Source organism: Typopeltis vanoorti, chromosome 4 (assembly GCF_054136105.1).
Source record: "Typopeltis vanoorti isolate ZY-2024b chromosome 4, IOZ_Tvanoo_1.0, whole genome shotgun sequence".
NCBI classification, from domain to species: Eukaryota; Metazoa; Arthropoda; class Arachnida; order Uropygi; family Thelyphonidae; genus Typopeltis; species Typopeltis vanoorti.
In genome coordinates this window covers 24,512,488-24,533,362 of record NC_143552.1, presented here as the reverse complement: position 1 = coordinate 24,533,362, position 20,875 = coordinate 24,512,488, and the positions used below count along the sequence as shown (strand labels likewise).

Genomic DNA, 20,875 nt, shown 5'->3' with positions numbered 1-20,875 from the left:
CTCTGATGTGCATGCTTGTCCTGGAGCAGATTGTGGTACAGACCATTAGCTAGTAAGAGCCAAAGTAAGACTAAGACTCTGAAAACTTCCAGGTCAGGCATCTCCCACTAGATTGGATGTTAGAGTAATTCCTAGTGGATTCACAGAAGAAACATCAACTCGGTTGGATGATTTTTTGAAGATCAATGAGGAGAACTCACCAGAAATGCTTTGGGAAGGAGTCAAGGTGATAATACATGATACAGCAAAGAAGTATCTCAGCCCAATAAGAAGACCAAGAGATTCATGGATATCAGATTCAATATGGGACCTAATCAAATGAAGGCAGTTGGAAAAACAAAGAGACATGGAACTGAAGAATACAAGAGATTACATAGAGAAGTCAGAAGAGCAATCAAGCAGGACAAGGAAAAGTTCTACACTAACAAATGTGAAGAAATAGAGTTCCAGATGAAGACACAATTATAACTAAATAAAAAGGATGTTTTATTTAGTTTGTGACTTAAAGCACAAGTTTAAGCCTAAATTGAATATCATCAAAGACAGGAATGGATCATTACTAACAGAAGAGTTGGAAATCAAAAACAGATGGAAATAATATGAAGAACTGTACAGCAAAGTGGATCAAGAAAATGTGGAGCCCTCCCACCAAGAAAATTTTGATTTGGAACCTCCTCCACTTAGGCATGAAGATGAAAGAGCAATTAAGCAGCTTAACAGCATTAAGGCCCCAGGTACAGATGAAATCCCAGCAGAGTTAATTAAGGCCACAGGGGATGGAGGTATAAGAGTGTTTCATAGATTGATTACAAGGATATGGGAGACAGGATCATGGCCTAGAGACTGGAGGAAGTCAGTTTTCATACCACTACACAAGAAAGGTGATAAGAAGGCATGCATGAATTATAGAACTATTAGTTTGATATCTCATGCAAGCAAAATTTTACTGAAGATCATGCTGAATAGGATTGAGGCCAAAGTTGAGGCAGAGATGCCCAAGGAACAAGCAGGTTTTAGGAAAGGTAAAGGCACCAGAGATCAGATCCTTTGCCTTAGACAAATCATAGAAAAATATAAAGAATTCAGACCCCTTCTGGTAATGTGTTTCTTAGACAACTCTAAAGCTTTTGACTGTGTGGAGCATGTGAAACTGTGAGAAGTAATGAAAAGAATGGGTTTTCCTCAACACACTATCAGGTTGATAGCCAACTTGTATAAGGAGCAAGCAGCGACAGTAAGAACAGGTGTTGGATTGGCTGACTGGCTTCAAGTCGGAAAAGGAGTTGGGCAAGGATGTTTACTTTCTCCTCACTTGTTTAGAATATAAGCGGAAGACATCATGAGTGAAGCATTGGATGAGCTCAGGACAGGAATTAGGATAGGAGGTAGATTGATCAGTAATATGAGGTATGCTGTACAGTACTTCTTTATAATGACATGGAAGAACTAGAACTAATTCTTGACAAAATTAACAAGATCAGTAATAACAGAGGACTTCAACTCAATCCTAGCAAGACAAAGATTATGGTTCTCAGAGGAAATACAAACAGAGAAGTTCGAGACACAAGTGTACCTTAATGGAGAAAGAATTGAGGAAATCAGCAAGTTTGAGTACCTGGGATCCATTATTAATGAAGAATTGCTGTTCAAAAGATGTCAGAAAAAGATTAAGAATGGCTAAAACAACAGTCAGAGACCTGTCTAAAATCTGGAAGGATGGATCTATCCATCAAAGTTGAGAATTTTGGATACAGTTGTTTTTCCAACAGTGACTTATGGATGTGAGACTTGGAACCTAAAGAAGTCAGATAAACAGATATCTGCTTTTGAGATGTGGTGTTACAGAAGGCTGTTGAGGATATCATATACTGAAAGGCTTACAAATGAATGGGTGTTAGAAAAGATCAGTAGAATTTTAAGGCTCCGTAAGGATATTGACAAAAGAAAGCTAAAATATTTTGGACACATTGAAATGATGGAAGGGAGACTTCTCAGAACAGTAATAGAAGGTAAAGTTCCTGGAAAAAGAGGCAGGGGTAGACCATCAATCAAAATGGATGGATTGATGGAGTCTGTGGAGTTACTGATCTTCAGAGTTGAGGCCACCAGAAAAGCAAACAACAGGACATTGCGAGACCTGGTGTGGCACATCACCGAGCATCGGAGTGACCTTACAGCATCTGTAGATACCCAGTGAACATAGTAGTAGTAGCATTTCTTTCTCCCCTTCAGCATGAATGGACCATTCTTGGCAATTTGCCAAACTAGGTTCTAGGCCAAACTAAGTGGGAGCGTACAATACAGGACAACAATTTTTCAAATTAAGGGTCGAAAATAAGGAAGTAAAAAAATGCCATCTGCTCACTATTAGGGGATAACATCATTGGAAATCAGTTTAATATAATGAAGCAATTAAGGATGGTTATATGTTCTCCAGTCAGTTTACTTTTGCAGGGTAAAAGCCAATGGGAAAACCATCATCACAACAAATAACTAAATCAACCATGGTTGATATCATAAATGTTTCTCAAAGATAATGTGACATGAGTCATGTCATGTCACATTACATGAAATTAACTGTTATATGAAAAACTGTTATTTAGCAAGCAAGTTAAATGATGAAAGACAACACTTATGTCACTGAGACTTATGAGCAGAATTAACAAATACAAACACTGCGTCCTGTACTATGAAAGTGTGGTACACATCACATTTTTTTGTTTATTCCAAAAATTTAAACAAGGTGTAAATCTATCATGTATTTTACTAGCATGGGCAAGTTCAGGATCAGGACAATCCTGTTCTGTAGAGTACATCATGAAAATTATGGAAACAAAGAAAGTTGAAAGGTCGGGTGTTTAGTTTGGTTTATATTAAACTAAAGTTTTACTCTAACATCGAAGTTGTTTCCATAATTTACATGATGTATTCTGATCACTGTGTAAGCATGAAGGAAAGGACTGTTCTGTAGAGACTATGATCAAAGCAGTTAAGGTCTCCGATAGGCAGGGTGCTAATCTTACAAACTGAAAATCATCAACCACCTTACCGGCCATTATGGATCAAAAACGCATCCTCATATGCTTCGTATCCATCATATATTTCAATGTAATATCAATGGTATTACAATTTTAATATGCACTTCGCATCCATAATAACCTGGACCTATATATACATCTTGGCAGGTAGCATGATTAAGTCAGATATCCATGTCCATATTGGGTTTCAACCTCATGACCTGTTGGCTGATAAGCAAAAACACTGTCACTTGCTTAACAGGCTTGCAATATTTTAGTAAAACATTTTAATAAAAACATTTTCTTACTTCATAATGAAGATCCTCTTTGTAAATTTAAAGTTTTGCTCTTTGTCCACATTCAAATATGATAATAAAACTTTGGAAATATATTTAAAAAAACATAACTTTGAAAATATTAAATTATTATTACAAACACCTCCCGGAATATCGACCTGAATCTCTGCTGCTTACAATAATGAACAAATGATTTTCGTTACTTGGGAATATCTCCAAGTCCAAAGATATCATTAAAAATATGCTCTGAATGATACTGTGCTTCCTATTTCACCTTAAATTCAGTCACTGCAATGCAATTAAGCCATATTCACGAAAACATTCAATATTCTCCTCGGGTGATTACTTGAGGTCACTCAGAACAGCATCTTAAATTCACTTTCTATCAAATTTTTCATCGAAATTATAAATCCAACCTTCCATGAGATGCGTTTCATTTCATACACAATCGCAAGTTGTCTGATATTTTCTACTTGCAACCTTAGGCATACAAAATATTACTATTTCATGGAAGCACAGATAAACGTAATCCGACTTTCCAGGTCAAAACGACAAAAGCAAACGAAAATAGGCGGGAAGAGAAATCGAATATGCTACATTGTGGACATGTTGGGTAATTACAAAACGGATCCACACGTTGTAGTCACAAAAAACAAGGTTACCACTGTCTCGTTTGAAATTATGTAAAGACCTAAAAAATCTCATTTAATAAAACAAAAGCAAGAATTTATACTTTGCTTTACGAAACAGACAACATAGCACACAAATTTTTTTTTAATGAAACTTACATGTTCATCTCCCATACTAATTTCAAATCACTAAGTCAATCAAACCTAACAATGAGTTGATATATAATAAATCCAAAACTCGATTTCAACATAAGCCAAACCAACAAATTTATTAACAAAACATGCATAAACCACTAAGAGATTTAACTTGGTTCAACCTACAGACTTCTGCAATACTGATGAATGACTAGGCCCGCCACCTCATTTTCTAAACTTCAAATAATTTTCTCATTTGGATATTATATGACTGTAAACAGATATTTTTTTAAAAAAATACTTTATTGAAGAGGGATGAAATACTGTATTCATGTTAATTAAATTTTCTGAAGCTATTTTTTTATTCCACTCTGGAGATTTTAATTCTTCCTCTAATATGGTTTTCAATGTGGTGATCTGATTAAATAAGTATGTCATTTATTTATTATATTTTTTGTCTTCAAATATTCAAAATTGAGAGCCTGTGTAGCTCAGTGGATGTGGCGTTTGCATACCACCGCGCTTGGCCGCAAGAAGGAAGTCTTGGTTTCGAGTCTAGTCGGCGACTAGAGGAAATTTTTCTAAGCCTTTTTTCGACCGGTTCCCGAGTTAGTCGATCTCTGGCACGGGCAAGCAGGTTTTTCCTCCCGGAAACTCGGGTTTTTCGTCCTGTAAACTCAAGAAAATCGACCGTAGAACCCACATTATTTCAGACATTAAATATATTTGTGTTAGGGTTTGGGACCACGAGATGGCGGCACATTTGAGCCAGTCTCCCTTCACTGCGTACCGCTTAATTAGTGATAGCTTTGGGCCATCTGTCTCTGATTGGGTACCAGTGGAGATTGAACTGCCCACTCAGTCTCCAAAAAGTTAGATGGGGCTAAATGGCCTCGCCTACTCCCGTATACGGGAATAAAAAAAAAAAAAAAAAAAAAAAAAAAGGCGTTAGCTGATTTTTTTTTTTAGCTGATATTCAAAATTTTTTCCACATCTTCCCACTTTGGAATTTCTTTCAAAGTCATTCATCAAAACACTGAATATTTTTCCAATGGTATTGTCTGTTGTTTTAAATATTCAGCCATTGTTTCATAAAATTTGGTTATTTCTTAGTGAAATTCATTGATTTGTTTTTTTTTAAATTAATCCACTTTCTTCCTATTTTTTTATTATTGTTTTAAGTTGAAATGGTACAAAATTATTATTTAAATTTTCTCTTGCTGTTTTGACACTAAATTTTATAACCTCTAAAACTTCGATAATCGAATTTTTTTCTTCCTTCAATTTTTACTATTTGAATATGAATACTACTACATTGGCTATGTAGGAACCAGAGATAGGCTTCACTAAGAGGGTCTTTAAAAAAATCTAGTAAAGTCTTTGGGGCTTTTTCCTCCGACAAGAAAAAAGATTTGAGAGCATCAAATAATTTTATAGTTCACGCAATAGCAGGTAGCAGCAATAACTATCTTGTTTTACAATGTGACAGTAATTTTTTATATTCTGCATCCACAAAATCGCAAAAATCTTTTAGTCTTTCTGTTATTACAGTGTATATAGCAAAATAATTAAATAGTTGTAAAATAATCGGTTCAACATTGTAAGATAAATGGTCGGCCGTGGTGTGTAACGTATTGTGTAATATGTGGGCTAGACATTCAATTCCTTCAAGGTCTTTTCCAATTACTGTTTTTAGTTTAATGTACACATTATTAGTACCTTTTCTTTCTTAGCCCCCAAAATTAACATATGCATTATTATACATAAAAATATAACGGAAAAACTCACGTAGAAAAATTATTTAATGGTATAATTTTCGCCCGTGTGTCACAGGCATCTTCAGTACAATTAGGCACAAAAATTAAACATTAACTGACAATTCCAAAAAGCGCCACCTAAGTAGCTGGTGTAAGATAACTAAAAAGGTCAATAACTTTCCTAAAAAAAAAAAAAAAAAAAAAAAAAAATTAATACAATAAAAAGTTAGGAAAGATTAGCTGATTTGTAAAGTACTATCTCCCATAAAGGGGACAGACGTAAGCCGTCGGATCTGTTTAAGTTAGGAGAATGAAGTAGAGTTTCACATGCTTCTTTATAAAGGCGTTCCATGAGAAACTGACTTTTGTGAAGAACTCTTGTCTTTTTCCAATGAACTCTGTGTCTAGTGAAGATGGCATGTTCTGCAAGTCCAGACTTTTCAGGTTTAAAGTATTCAATATAAGATTGGTGTTCTTCTAGCCGAATGGAGGCAGATCTTCCCGTTTGTCCGAAATAACATAATCCACAAGAGCACGGAATCTGGTAGACACCTGGATGATTGAGATGTGGAAGCTTGTCCTTTGGAGAAGCGAGAAAGGTGGAGATTTTTCTAAAAGGTCGAAAGGCAACAAAAATATTCAGTGGTTTTAAAATTTTTGCTATACGTTCACTGATGCCTTGTATATAAGGGATGGTAATGCGCGTTATTTCCTCTGTGTTTGAAGAGGGAGACATATTAAATCTACTCAAAGTTCTTTTGTATTAATTTTTTTTTTTTTTTTTTTTTTTTTTTTTTTTTTTTTTTTACTGAAGATGCCTGTGACACACGGGCGAAAATTATACCATTAAATAATTTTTCTACGTGAGTTTTTCCGTTATATTTTTATGTATAGTTATGTCTACTCACGGTTTACCTCTTTTAAAACTTAACATATGCATTGTCGCCGCTAAATCCGATGCATTTTTAATATAGATTTTCAAATCCTTCAAAGTATGAACACAAAAATTGGCCTCCATATCTGATGTCTCCCCTTTTAAATTGCTCAATTTCAATAATTTTAAGTTCATGCCAGTCTTCGAAAAATGCGGAATCATGATTGGAAAAATGTTTTGATCCTTGTGATTACGAGCATAGGTGCTAATGGAATAAAATGAATGAAACTTTCAATTTCGTTACAAATTATATTAATCGAATTAGACTCAAGAATCCGATTAATTAAACTCATTGTTTTCGTTTTTGCTGAAGAATATTGTGTTGCAATTTTTTAATGTGTTGAATATTTTCGGTATTAGCCTATTGAGACAGTCTGTGGACGCAAAAGATTGATGTTATTTAATCACGTGATAAGCGAAACACAATTCTGCTGCCATAATTTTTTCCTCTTCTGAACTATCTTGTTTTACAAAATAATTTGCAATAGTTTCACTCGTACTGGACGCTACTACATTGAATTGATGTTTCTTTTTTTTATATGATCTTTTATATCAGCAATTCCCCCGTGACTTATACTTAAATAAATGTTACAATGTTTACAAAAACCTTGGTATTCTGTCCTGCCTCTTTTGATAAAAGGATAATTTTGACTATACCTTTCTAAAAATTTTCAATGTTTCTTCCGCAATTTCCGTAGGGCTAAAAATAAATAATGTAATTTGAAACGTTATTATTAATTTCACAGAATATATTTCAAGAAATTACTAATGCTCAAGTTTTAAAATAGTAATAAGAGGTTAACTTGCATAAGAAAACGAAACACAAAATAAAATATAGTAAAGAAATCAATGGTCAACGAAACTAAATGCATCTATCCTGGCTCGCGGTCCAACAGTACTGTTTAAATGTATGTGATCACTGCAAGTCCCCTCCACACAACATCATGAAACGAGACAAGGGCACCGTTAAATCACAATAATATACATAAATACAATGCCAAAAATTTCAGTATGCCGTTAAAAATTTCTTTATTTGAGCGAAAGTGGATTTCGAAAGCTTTCCAATATACCGAAGCGTCCCGAAAGGTATATGCAGGAAATCGGGATTTGAGACTTAAAATCAGGACAATCCCGATTAATTGGGACGTCTGACAACCCTAACTCAGTCTACAAAAGTTAGATAGGGATAAAACGGTTCGCCTACTCCCTATACGGGAATAAAAAGGCATTAGCTGATTTTTAAAAAAGAGCCTGTGTAGCTCAGTGGACGTGGCGCTTGCACACCACGGTGATTGTCAGCACGAAGGAAGACTTGCTTTGGAATCTAGTCAACGACTAGAGGAAATTTTTCTAAGCTTTTTATCGACCGGTTCCTGAGTTAGTCGATCTCTGGCATGGGCAAGCGAGTTTTTTCTCCCGGAAACCCTCGTTCCTTGTTTTTCGCCCAGCAAATTCAAGAAAATCGACCATAGAACTCACATCATTTCAGACAATAAATATGTGGTGTTAGGAAAGTTTTTTACCTTAGGTATAATATATGTTAAAGATACCAAGCTATTTTATATGTATATAAATATAAATGCATAGCATCATACATCTCCTCAAGGAGATGTGCTTCGCATTCAGGGTAAATACTAACAATAGTGATCAGATCTTATTCCACCTTTACCAGGAGTTGCCTAAGACTTGCACTACGTACGGAGTCGCCCAGACTTGCACTACTTGCAGGCGCAAACTTCACTTACTTGTCTATTTGCTTACTTGGGAAATGGATTACATCCAAGTTTATAATTATATACATATAAAATAGCTTGGTATCTTTAATGTTGTGTTAGGGTCAGGGACCACGAGATGGCTATTGTTAAGCCGTCACTCTTCACTGCGTGCCTCTTAATTAGTGATAGCCTTCAGCTAACTACCTCTGATTGGGTACCAGTGGACTGCCCACTCAGTCTCCAAAAGTTAGATAGGGCTAAAAACGGCCTCCCCTACTCCCTATATATACGGGAAAAAAAAGGTGTAAGCCGATTTTTTTTTTTACATATGGGCTACCCTTAGTCTGGATCCGGCCCTCTACTTCTCTTGATCCGGCCCTAATCTATTTCAGCGTAGTTTGTCTGATTCATTGTGGGAGAAAACATGGTGTGTTCTACTAACTCACATTAAGCTGACGTCATATGACTCGCGCAAAACACACGATCTTTTCTCCAACCAAGGTCTCTTTCTCACTTTGACTAGCAGCGTGTGTGAACGTGTTACAACGTGTCAGTTCAGTACTTGTGTTGATGTTGTGTTCTGTTCAGTGCCTTCGCTGTAGAAGACAGGGTTGTTTGAGAGTTCTGAATACCGCTTATAGATTTGGGACAATTTCAGGCGTTATTGCAAAAAAAAAAGAAAAGTAGATGCAGAGAATCGTCAATTTCAAAACAACTGGACGAAAGATTATTATTTCATTCTGAATAAAGAATTGCCTGTATGTTTGCTATGCCTCGAATCCGTATCCGTCAACAAAGAATACAACTGAAAGACACACTTTACTTCGAGACATGCGGATCACCCAAAAATTGATGGCCAGCTACGAAAAGATGAAATACGGAAGTTGAGGAAAAACTTGGATACCCAGTAGCAAATGTTCAACAAGCAAAGAACGCAGCACCACAGCATTATCAAACCCAGCACTGTGGTAAGCGAAAAAAATCGCTAGGCATTCTAAGTCATTTGGTGAAGGAGAATTTATCAAAGAATGTCTGCTGGATATTGCAAGTATAATATGTCCTGAAAAGAAAAAAGACTTCGAGAATATTCATTTGTCGAGGCGTACTGTTGTCCGACGGATAGAAATTATGGCTAATGATATGAAGAAAAAGTATAAAAGAGAAGATTGCTAGATTGAAAGCATTTTCAAGTGCTTTGGATGCCAGCACCGATGCCTCCGATACAGCACAACTAGCAATATTTATTCGAGGAGTTGATGCGGATTTCAACATCACAGAAGAATTATTGGCGCCTCGGCCGTTAAAAGGAACAACTACCGGTGAAGATATATGTGAAACAGTCAACACAGCCTTCGAGAGATTTGGGCTTAAATGGAGTTCACTATCTGGCATATGCACTGATGGAGCACCTGCAATGGTTGGTGCACAGAAGAGATTTATTGGAATAGTTCATGAAAGAGCAATACAACTACAGATCCATCCGGAAAATTTAACAAATATTCACTGTTTTATCCATCAACAAAATCTGTGTGCAAAAATCGATTAAATTCACAAATGTTATGGAAGTTCTAGTAGCCAGTATTAACTTTATTAAGTCACGTGCACTTAATCACCCCATTCAAGGAGTATTTGGCAGACCTATTTTCAGATTATGAAGATGTGTCTTATTATTGTGAAGTGAGATGGTTGAGTAAAGGTAAAATGTTAAAACGATTTTATGATATGAGATAAGACATTGCAGATTTTATGGACATAAAAGGAAACACAATTAACCAAGTAAAAGATGATGAGTGGGTGTGTGATTTAGCATTCCTTGTAGATGGCACCGGATAACTAAACGAACTGAATCTTAAATTGCAAAAACAAGGACAATTGGTTCATGAACTGCATGGAAATGGCAAAGCTTTTTGTAATAAACTAAGATTGTTGGAAAGTCAGATAAAAGCTAAAAATTGTTATCATTTTACTAATCTAGCAACTCATAAAAATATCCGTTATAATTGTTAAGGAGATGAACTGAAGGCACTAGTAGAGCAATTTGATTCAAGGTTTGCCGACTTCAAAAACAAAGACTCCACCTTCACTATATTTGCTCGTCCGATGGAAGCTGATGTAAATAATGTGCTAGAAAACTTACAGATGGAAATTACTGAGCTTCAGGTGGACATTGTGCTAAAATCACAATTTAACAACAATGCTTTGACGGTTTTTATAAATTTTATTCGGTGGAAGAAAATTTACAAATTTAACTGGCCTTTTCAAGAAAAATCATTTGTCTTTTCGGCAGCACATATATGTGTGAATAGTTTTTTACGAGGATGAAATACAATAAATCAAGAATAACGGACGAAAACCTCGAATAATTCTATGCGATTATCCTTAAGTAATATTAACCCAGTACAGAAGATCAATTACTTTATCTTTGTCAATCAGTCATAGATGGCTTCAATAAAAACCATCAAAGAAGACAACAGCAATATTCTTGGACCTCATAGCGATCATAGGACCTCATGGGACTTCGATCGCGTTTGGAGACAAATATTAATTAAAAATTGCATATGATACTGGAACAAGGGGGGAATGTATTAATTTGCATTTCTGATTTCATGAAAGGAAGAAAGTGAAAGTTAATGAAATTTATTCCAACATGCATCGAACTTGGACTGGAGTCTCACAAGGTTCTATTGTAAGCCCACTCCTATTTCTCATCTATATGAAGAATATTCATCCTCCCATAACAAATGACACAAAAATATCATGCTACATAGACGATATAGCAATCTGGTACACAAGCAGTAATCCTCAACAATCTGAACAAGTCCTAAATAATCCAATAAAAGGCTTAGGGACATGGGCAAAGGAACTTAAATTGCAGATAAACCCAGAAAAAACAAAACTGGGCATATTCTCCACTGATAGAAAAAGTAGATACAATTACAACCCCCAAATCAAAATATATAATACCAAAAGAGAAAAAACAGAGTCTCCAAAATATTTAGGCTTAATCCTAGATACTGAACTGAGATTTACAACTCATATTACAAATACAGTCGGATTCTCCTTTTATGTGGTAGACACGTTCCATAGAAAACCACATATAAAAAATCGCACAAAAAAGACTTAACTTACATTCAAAAATTAGGGATACATTCCATAATTTTCTAAAACCCCAGAAAACCGAAGCAATTAATTAAAATAAAAAAGTTTATAAAAATTCAGGAAAATAAGAATTCCTCAGTTTGTTTTAAAGCTTTATTAATTTAATTTTATTGAAAAGTAACAATTTTTTTACACTTTTTCATCAGAATTATCGTCGCTATTAGACAATATTCGGTAACGTTTGCAAACTGGTGCGAAATCACTTTCATCACCAAAAGAGATAGACAGCGCATGAGATCTGTATGGTAAAGGCAATGATTCTTCACAAACAGAACTAGCTTCACCCTCCTTCTGTGCTTAATTTTTTCTTCTGACAATGTAATCAGTGATTAAACTTTGCGATGATGAATTTACTAATTTTTTATACAGCTCGCGATATCCAGACATACAGTTCTTCATCTCAAGTTGGAATTTAAAGGCTTGTTCAGAAGTTGTGTCATTAACAAGAAAATGATATTCCAATTTATGGCATATTTCAAGATCTTCTCGAATTACATTTGCAGTTAGGGGGGACAGGTTTTCCTCTCGCTTCACTATCGTTTTCTGGATCTTCGACGACATCTAAAGTTAATCGATATCCAATAATATCATCGTCACTTAAGGCATTATCACAAGCAATTCGTCCGCATCATTCTGGCTAAATGTATCAAAACCTTCTCCACCTATTTCATGTGCCATAGTAATGATTTCAGCTGATAACGTAGATATTTGAATGGTTGCACTGTTTGCAACATATCCAGGCCAAGCTGCTTTCCAGCAGGCATTTAAAATTTGTGGTCTTATTTCAGCGATAGCTGATGCAACATGATTTAATCAGTCCAAAATGGATTTTTTTTTCAACCGTCAGTTACTGTTAATGATTCATTTTCTAGTTTATCCAGTATAAATTTAAAAGTATGCATAACGTAATATTTTTTGAAAGTAGCAATTATGCCTTGATCTAATGGCTGGATAATGCTTGTTGTATTGGGTGGAAAAAACAATATCTGCATATTTGGATGTTCTAAATGCTGATGACTTGGTGCATTGTCAAGAATTAATAAAACTTTAAAATCGAGAGGTTTTTGCTTTCTATATGTTTCCACTTCTCCTACGAAGCAATTATTGAACCATTCAGTAAATACAGCAGTTTTTACTCAGGACTTTTTATTAGCCATCCAATGTACTGGCAGTTGTTTTAGATCTCTGCCTTTTAGAGCACGTGGTCTCAGAGATCGATTTACTAGGAGGGGGTTTCTTTCGATCCCTGACACATTGCTATAACGTAACAACTTTGCTCGATCTTTGCTTGCTTTAAACCCACTTACGTTTTTCTCAGACTTTGCAATATAACTTCGACTTGACATTTTCTTCCAATACAATCCTGTTTCGTCAGCGTTAAACAAATGATGCGTTTTTTCTAATAAAACATCTCTTGAGTTCGAAGATAGTTTGGCGCATAGTTTTCCGCCAGAAATGACAGATTTTCTTATTGCGACTTCATTCTTTTTAATTGTTCTTATAGTAGTAGATTCGTCTAAATGAAAATGTTTACCAATCGCCGTAGATCCCTCTCCTTTTGTTAGGCGATCTAAAGTTGCACTTTTCATTTTCAAATAAATTGCTTTTCTTTGGTTCTTTTTTTTCTCCATTAATCCATATTAAATCTTAAAAATAAAAATTAGCAAAATTTAGAATTACGATAATGAAAAGCAAACACTCACATGCAAAATTAAATTGTCCCAGACAATTTAATTACACGATATTACTACTTACACGATACTCACGTTCCGCCAGAATGTGCTGGAACACATTGTTCATTATTTACAACGGGGAATCCCTGAATTTGGATGAATTTATGCACCGCTTAACTTCAAAACCGCTTAAAAAAGAAACGCGTAAAAAGAGACCGGAGTGTATATCTAATAAAGCTCTCAATAAGCTTAATATTATCAATATGTTTTGTGGAACAAAGTGGGGTGCAAATCCGATGACACACAAAAATACATATATTCAAAACTACATGCACTGATATGATCCACTATGGAAAATGCCTGATCAGTCAACGATCCAGCTTCTTCTAGCTCAAAAGTAAATCTTGACAAAGTACAATGAAGAGCAGCAACCATTATTATACATGCAGTCTCATCCACGAATAACTTAAAAGCTTAACAAGAGTGTGGGCTTCACATATTAGAAGAGAGAAGAAAACTCTCCACAGTTAAATTCACTAACAAAATCTGGAGCCAACAACAGGATCACATCTCACTCAGGACTTTCAATGTCTGGAAAAGAAGATCTAGACTAAAGAGCTCATCTACTTTTCCAGGAGCGAATGCTGGTCTTGAAATTCACGCTTGCTCTTGTTATCGTTCAGGGAGTGAAAAGTGTGTTGAAGTCTGATTAGCGGAATAATGAATTACTGATCATTTAAAACTATATATTTAGAAATTTGTGTACACTTAATCATACAAATACAACATTTATTTTGCAAATGATATTATATCTTTTTCAATTTAGCTACTTGAATACAAATTCTACCCTGCGGTTCTTCTTTATGAAGTGGTCAATAACATCGTCATAAAAAGTTGGTTGTAATTTTCTGCTAGGTATTATCGATAGCTTACATAGACTACTATCATGTCATAGTTAAATGACTATCAGTTTAATGTGGCCTGGCGTAACGTGATGCACTTTGGAAATGCATCACATTATACATGCAGTTCTCGTCGTCCGGATTCAGTGGAGATGAAGTGGTGAAGGTGATCCATAGGCGAGTGACAAAGAGTGTGGCTGGTTTATGGAATGATTTCAATGAGAATAGATAGACTGCCTGTGGAATTGAAAAAGTAGCTGATAGGAATAAAAGATGAACCATGTTAGAAGCATAGAAATTATTGTGATTTTAAGGATTTACACTGAGCTTTTTTTTTTCAGTACATAAAAGGAAGATATAGAACGAGGGGGGTCACCCATAAAAACTGTGTTAGTGAGGGCAATTTTTTTGCATGGAGGGTGGTGAATGGATTGCCAGAGGTGGATGTGAGTACTTGTTCAGTGAGTTAGTTAAGGAGAGATATGATAAGTATTTTGCGAATAATAGATCTCCCGCGATGAGTCTTATATGATCAGTAATTTGAAATTTATGTCTAGAGCTATTAATTATATAACGACGTCTAGAACTATTAATTTTAAGCGCAGACTTGAGGAACTTTTTCTAAGCGTTTCTTCGACTGGTTCCGAGTTAGTCGTTTTCTGGCAAGGGTACGCGGGTTTTCCTCCCGGAAACTCGAATTTTTAACCTCCTTACTTAGTTTTTGCTCAATTGCCATTCCTTGATATCTCTCAATGTGAGTCAGGGAGGTCAGATTTTTACTCCTATGCGACCCAAGTTTACAGTTGGCCACACTAATTAGCTACCCTGTGCTCGTAATTTGTGTGAGGTTTGTTTTTTATGTAGTAGATGGCGTTACAATTTGTTTTTACAAAGTGGTAAAGTTGTTAGCGATTATTAGAAATTAATATATGGTGAGACTTTATTTAAGGAAAAAAGATGGAATAGTGAAATTGTATGCGTAATTAATTTAGGTAATATTTTTAGCTACTGGCTAAGTAGAAATATTACAGGATATTTGGGAAGCTGTGTTGTAGTTTAAATGAAAAGTAACAGGAGTAAAAGTAATTGCAAGAGGCAAGTTCGAATGTTAGATTTAATATTGGTATAAATATAAATTTATAACTTCGATTTTTTATATGTATTATAAAATATTGTGAAATGTCAGCTTCCTGTTAATGCATATATTTTTCGTTTCAAGAACATTGTGCAGTTTCTGCTGATAATTTGCGGTAATCTCTTATCAAACTCGACACTATTTCTCCAAATCTTATCTAAATTATGGGTAAGTTTATAGTACATGCGAGGAAATCTTCCAGCAGAACATTAGTGGAGTTCTTAATATAAGAATAATAAACACGGATGCCACCTACTCTGATTTGTTATTTATTTTTTGCAGAATTTTCGCCTACGTTTACTAGCCACTTTCTCCTTTTCCCTGTTTCTGTTTTCTACTGTATTAATATACAGTAGAAATTTTATTTTTATTCCAATATCTTCTACTAACGGCTCGATTTTCCCATTTAGTGGAGTTCTTGTATCATTGTTGTGAGATCTCGGACAACAAACCACATTTGTTATATTGAGCTTTAAACTCTGTCATGCAGAAATCCATTGTACTGAAATTTAAATCCATTCACTCGGAACACATCCCAAGAGTTCTTTTAACTCATATTCTCTGTAAAACATCTGCTTTTCATTCCCCATCTGCTGCACCTTTATATAACTTCCAGGGATGGTATTTTGCTCTTCCCCTGTATGCATAATCCTTTCGGCATCAATACACTAAAATGTATTCACCAACTCAAATGTTTGTTATATTACCTCATTTCTGCCTGCCCGATAAACTCTGCAGTTTGCAATCCTTCACTGTATACCCTAACCAACGAACTCATGATATTGCCATAACTACCCATCTTTGGACAAACTTCAGTTTCCAAATCCCACTGGAAACTAGTTGAATAATTTGAGCATGGTAATCTGTATGTGTGGTCTGACCAGTGCATTATACAATGGTATAACCACTTATCTGCAGGCTGCAAAGTGCTACACAGATTTTTTTTATTTTTTTTTGAACCGTAACCCACCAGTAATAGTATACAACCGTATATATCTTTGTGTTACAAAGTGCATTGGCTTGCTCTTATTGGCATTATTAAAACTGCAATTTACTCATTCATTCCAAGCTAAGAGCTTATTTAAATCTTCCCAGCTTTGCATGATTGGTAAACAACAGAATCCCTGTCATTCCACATGAAATATTATAAAGACATAAGTTAAACAGGGGGGGGGGGGGCTCTGAGAACAGAACACTGTGGCACCTAGACACCCTCTAGTTTCAAGTATATATGGATTTCCTAAGCTGCATAAATAGTACTTACCATTGAGATCTGTTGTTGATGCAAGATACTCCCCAACTTCTTTGTTATCAAAATATCTAACAAACCTACGAAGCTCTTATACTGAGTAAATCCCCTTTTGTAAAGAACACTATATGCTGCATGGAAAACATCAAAGCCATCATAGTTCCTACTGATATACTTGCAAGCCTGGACATTGTAAATCTGTTCACCCATACCAAGAAAAGAAACTATACAACTATTTCAAAGATCTCGTCCAATCAGACATAGTGGATCTCTTTAAACACTGCATCAACATTTTTCAAATTCCAAGATGAATATTTTGAACAGAAGGAAAGACTAGTAATGGGTTCTCTCTCTCTCTCTTGTTAGCAAACCTATTCAGGGAGTAGTTTAAAGAAAAAAAAAAAAGCCATTCCGTATCAAGGAATAAAACCTAAAATTTGCTAAAGATATATTGACAATATTTTCATCATATGGCCCGATATTATTATCCAATTAGAATGCTTCATCACCTATTTCAACAACCTTCATCCTTGAATTAAATTCGCTGTAAATTAGAAATGATTTTTTACTGTTTTTGAATACACTCGTTGAGGTAGCTAAACAAAATGCACTCAACTTCTCAGTCTATAGGAAGCCAACAAACACAGGACGTTATCTACATGCCTAATTATCTGAAACTTCCTAAACCTCTACATCCACCACTTAAAAAATTAGGTGGTGTCTACAAGATCAGCTGTAGTGTACACTATTCACGACAGGCAGGCATGTCTGGAGAGGTATGCTGATCAGAAGACTTCAAGGACGTTGAGAACAAAAGAAGACAGAAATCACAACTGGCAGCACATACGAGGGTGGTCTGAAAAGTTTTCGGCCTTGATCATAGATGGCAAAATTATCGGCAAGATTTTTTTTTTCTAAGTTGGGACATCTATCATAAGCATCCATGTGAAATTGCAAGTCGTTCTATCAAGTAGTTTGTTTTATACAGCTGTCTGAAGCAAAAGTGTTGTCTATATTCCTTGAAATTTATAAAATCGAGTATCGTGCGGTTATAAAATTTTTTGTAAAAGAAGGTTTAATGCCAAAAGAAAATCATTTGAAGTTCATAAAAGTTTATGAGCATTCTTCTCCTTCATTATCAACAATTAAAAAATGGGCTGCCAAGTTTAAACATAGCCATACAAGCCTTGAAGATGATCCATGTGAAGGACATCCAAAAAGTGGAACAACACCAGAATTCATTGATCAAGTGCATGGTATGATATTGAATGACCGGCGAATCAAAGTGCGTGAAATTGCTGAGACTATAGGCATTTCAAAAGAATGTGTAGGATATATTTTGCATGAAGAATTGCAAATGAAAAAGCTTTGCGCAAGATGGGTGTCGGGCTTGCTCACAGCAGATCAAAAACGCACTCACATGAAACTCTCTGAACAGTGCTTGGAACGTTTTAACAAGAATAAAACTGATTTTGTGTGTCAATTTATTACTATGGATGAGACTTAGATTCACCATTACACACCAGAATCCAAACAGCAGTGAACAATGGACAGAAGTCGGTTGTTCAGCGCCAAAGAAGACAAAGTCTGTTCCATCAGCAGGAGAGGTCATTTTACCATTTTCAAGATAATGAAAAGGGTAAGACAATAACTGGGGAATATTATTCCAATCTTTTAACCAGACTGATGAAAAAATTCACGAGAAAAGACCTGGTTTGCAGAAGAAAAAAAATCATCTTTCATCAGGACTGTGCACCTGTCCACAAAGGTGTTTTGGCATTGGGAAAATTAAGGGACCTGCACTATGAATTGTTGGAACATCCGCTCTATTCCCCAGATTTGGCTCCCTCTGATTGTATCTCTTCCCAAAACTAAAACTCTTCCTCGCTGGTCAGCATTTTTCTTTGAATCAAGAAGTGATTGCACCTATAGAGGGTATTTTGCAGATCTTACTGAGAAGCACTACTGGGACGGGATACATCACTGGAATAAATGTATTAGTCTTAAGGGAGATTATGTTGAAAAATAAAAATAATTTTGAAATTATAAATCAGTTTTTTCATTGTTAGGCCGAGAACTTTTCAGACCACCCTTGTACAACCAAAAAAAAAAAAAAAAAATCAAGGATAAAAACACGAAGTCTGGCTTAGATACGTTTACGATGTTTTCGCTGTCTGGTTCCATGACTGCCAAACATTAGACACTTTCCTCAGCCACCTAAACAAACAACACAAATGCATACAATTGAGATTGAAAGTCAGAACACTTCCTTTTCTAGATACGCTTGTCACACATCTTCCTTCTGGCAGTCTTTCCTTTACTGGAAGCCCACATTTACTGGCCAATGTATACACATATACTTGTACTCTACCACCCAACAAAATCTAGGTGTCATTAACACACTAAAAAAACAGGGCTTTGAAGATCAGCTCCAGTGAACAAGCACTTAAAGACAAAATAAAACTGTAACCATTCCATACATAAAAGAGATATCAGATAAAATAAACACTACAGAAATACAACCTTAATGCCAATTTTAAGCCTCCTGCAAAATTAAAGAACTCATTCAACTAATCCAAGCATTTACTTCCTCCGCTGGCCCACCCTGGAGTATACCGTATTCATCATATTCAAATTCATGATATATACCCTCAAGGGGTGTGATAGGACTACATGAAAAATTACATCATTACTAACTTCCTGTCTACAATTTTCCTCCAAATCAGTTTGTTACCTTACCAGACCCTAACATTATCAGATCTTATATTTCTGTCGTCTAAGGCACTTTCTACAGTATCAATCCACCTATATCTTGGTCTTCCTCTGGGTCTTTTTCCTGCCAACCTTGCAGAGAACACTTGTTTTGGTAATCTTTACTCTCCCATTCTGTTTAAGTGACCATACCACCTGAGATTAGCTCTGCTAACACATTCCTGGATGCTGCCAATGTAAAGTTCTTTCCTAATCTCCTCGTTTTTAATATGGTATTGCCATTGATGCCATCCGTTCATTCCCTTAATCTTTCTCAGGACTCACTTATCTGTGGTCTTTGGTCAGGTGTTTTACTTCTGACCTAGTCCTCAAATCCATAAGTTAAAATTGGCTTGAATACTGTCTTGTATACAGCTAGTTTGGTATTTTGGCTAATTTCTGTCTTATTCCATATAAATTTATTCAGTTGACTTCCTACTATACCAGCTTTGCTGATTCTGTTGTCTATTTCCATGTTTAATTTACTATCTTCACTAAAAATCGTGCCTAAGTAGCTGAAATGTTTTACTTGTTCTATAGGTTCTCCATACACAGTGCAGTTGATATTTTCAATGATTCTGCCTATTTTCATTGTCCTTTGTCTTTTTCATGCTGACCTTCATACCATATCTATTACAACAGTTATTCACTTTAGTCCGGGAATCTTGCAGACTTGTAATGGATTTATTTAGAAGTATAACATAATCCGCATAGAGCAAGAAGCTGAGATTAACATCTTCCATTTTGATATCAGGTTTAATACCACTTTCCTTCATAATGTGACTCATATAGATAATGAATAACAGAGGGGATAATGACATCCTTGTCTGACACTAGATTTAACATTAAACCATCTTCCTGTACTTCCTTCAATTCTAACTCCTGACTTACAACTCAAATAAAGACTAAGGGTTGCTTGATATAATGCCCCATTGACCATATAACTGTAGCACCTTTATCATCTCTAATTCCTTTTACAGCACTCTTTCCTCCATTAATGAGCTTCTTCAACAACTACCAGAACATCTTGCCACCTTATTGATATTTATTTTCTATGTTCCCAAAGTCCTCCCATGACTTTTGTTTAGCCAGTTTTAAACAGTGTTTTGCTTTCTTACATTTGTCTCTGTATTCTCTAAGAGCACAAGCTGAATTATTCACCTGCAACTTTCGATATGCTTTGTTCTTTTTCTTCACTGCTTCTTTAACTTCCTGTGTGCACCATGGAGTTCTGATTTTTCTCTTCTTGCAGACAACCTCACCACATGCCTCTCTGGCTGAATTGGTCAGTGTTTTCTTCAGGGCTTGCTATTGAATCTCCAAGGTTTGGTTCCTGTTCTCAAACTGTTTCTTTTATTTTCTTGAATAATATTTGTGTATTTTAGTCAACAGTTCACATCTGAGAGCTGCTCAACTTTTATGTGCTCTAAAACTTTCTTACACGTTCTTCTTTTGAAATTCAGTTTTATCCCTTCTCCATGTGGGGGACCTGTTCGTGGTGGAGGGGACCTCCCAGTGATGGC

General features: G+C 35.6%; 2 protein-coding genes across 4 annotated transcripts in view; one reads left to right on the top strand and one right to left on the bottom strand.

Annotated features, from left to right (window-relative positions):
• The window catches only part of LOC150107166 (ran-specific GTPase-activating protein-like), a 107,725-nt gene extending 103,468 nt beyond the window's left edge, over positions 1 to 4,257 (bottom strand). The window contains exon 1 of the mRNA XM_090391042.1: positions 4,102 to 4,257. Coding sequence (XP_090247168.1) covers positions 4,102 to 4,116 — 15 coding nt within the window. The 5' untranslated portion in view covers positions 4,117 to 4,257. The remainder of the gene's footprint in view (positions 1 to 4,101) is intronic.
• Positions 4,258 to 14,986: 10,729 nt separating this feature from the next.
• Positions 14,987 to 20,875, top strand: part of LOC150107165 (tRNA (uracil-5-)-methyltransferase homolog A-like) — a 424,227-nt gene continuing 418,338 nt past the window's right edge. The window contains exon 1 of one of the 3 annotated variants that reach the window (XM_090391689.1): positions 14,987 to 15,064. The gene's annotated coding sequence lies outside the window, so the exon portion shown is untranslated. Of the gene's footprint in view, positions 15,065 to 15,123; positions 15,313 to 20,875 lie in introns of those variants that run through there. The other 2 variants (XM_090391688.1, XM_090391687.1) reach the window with 2 other exon arrangements.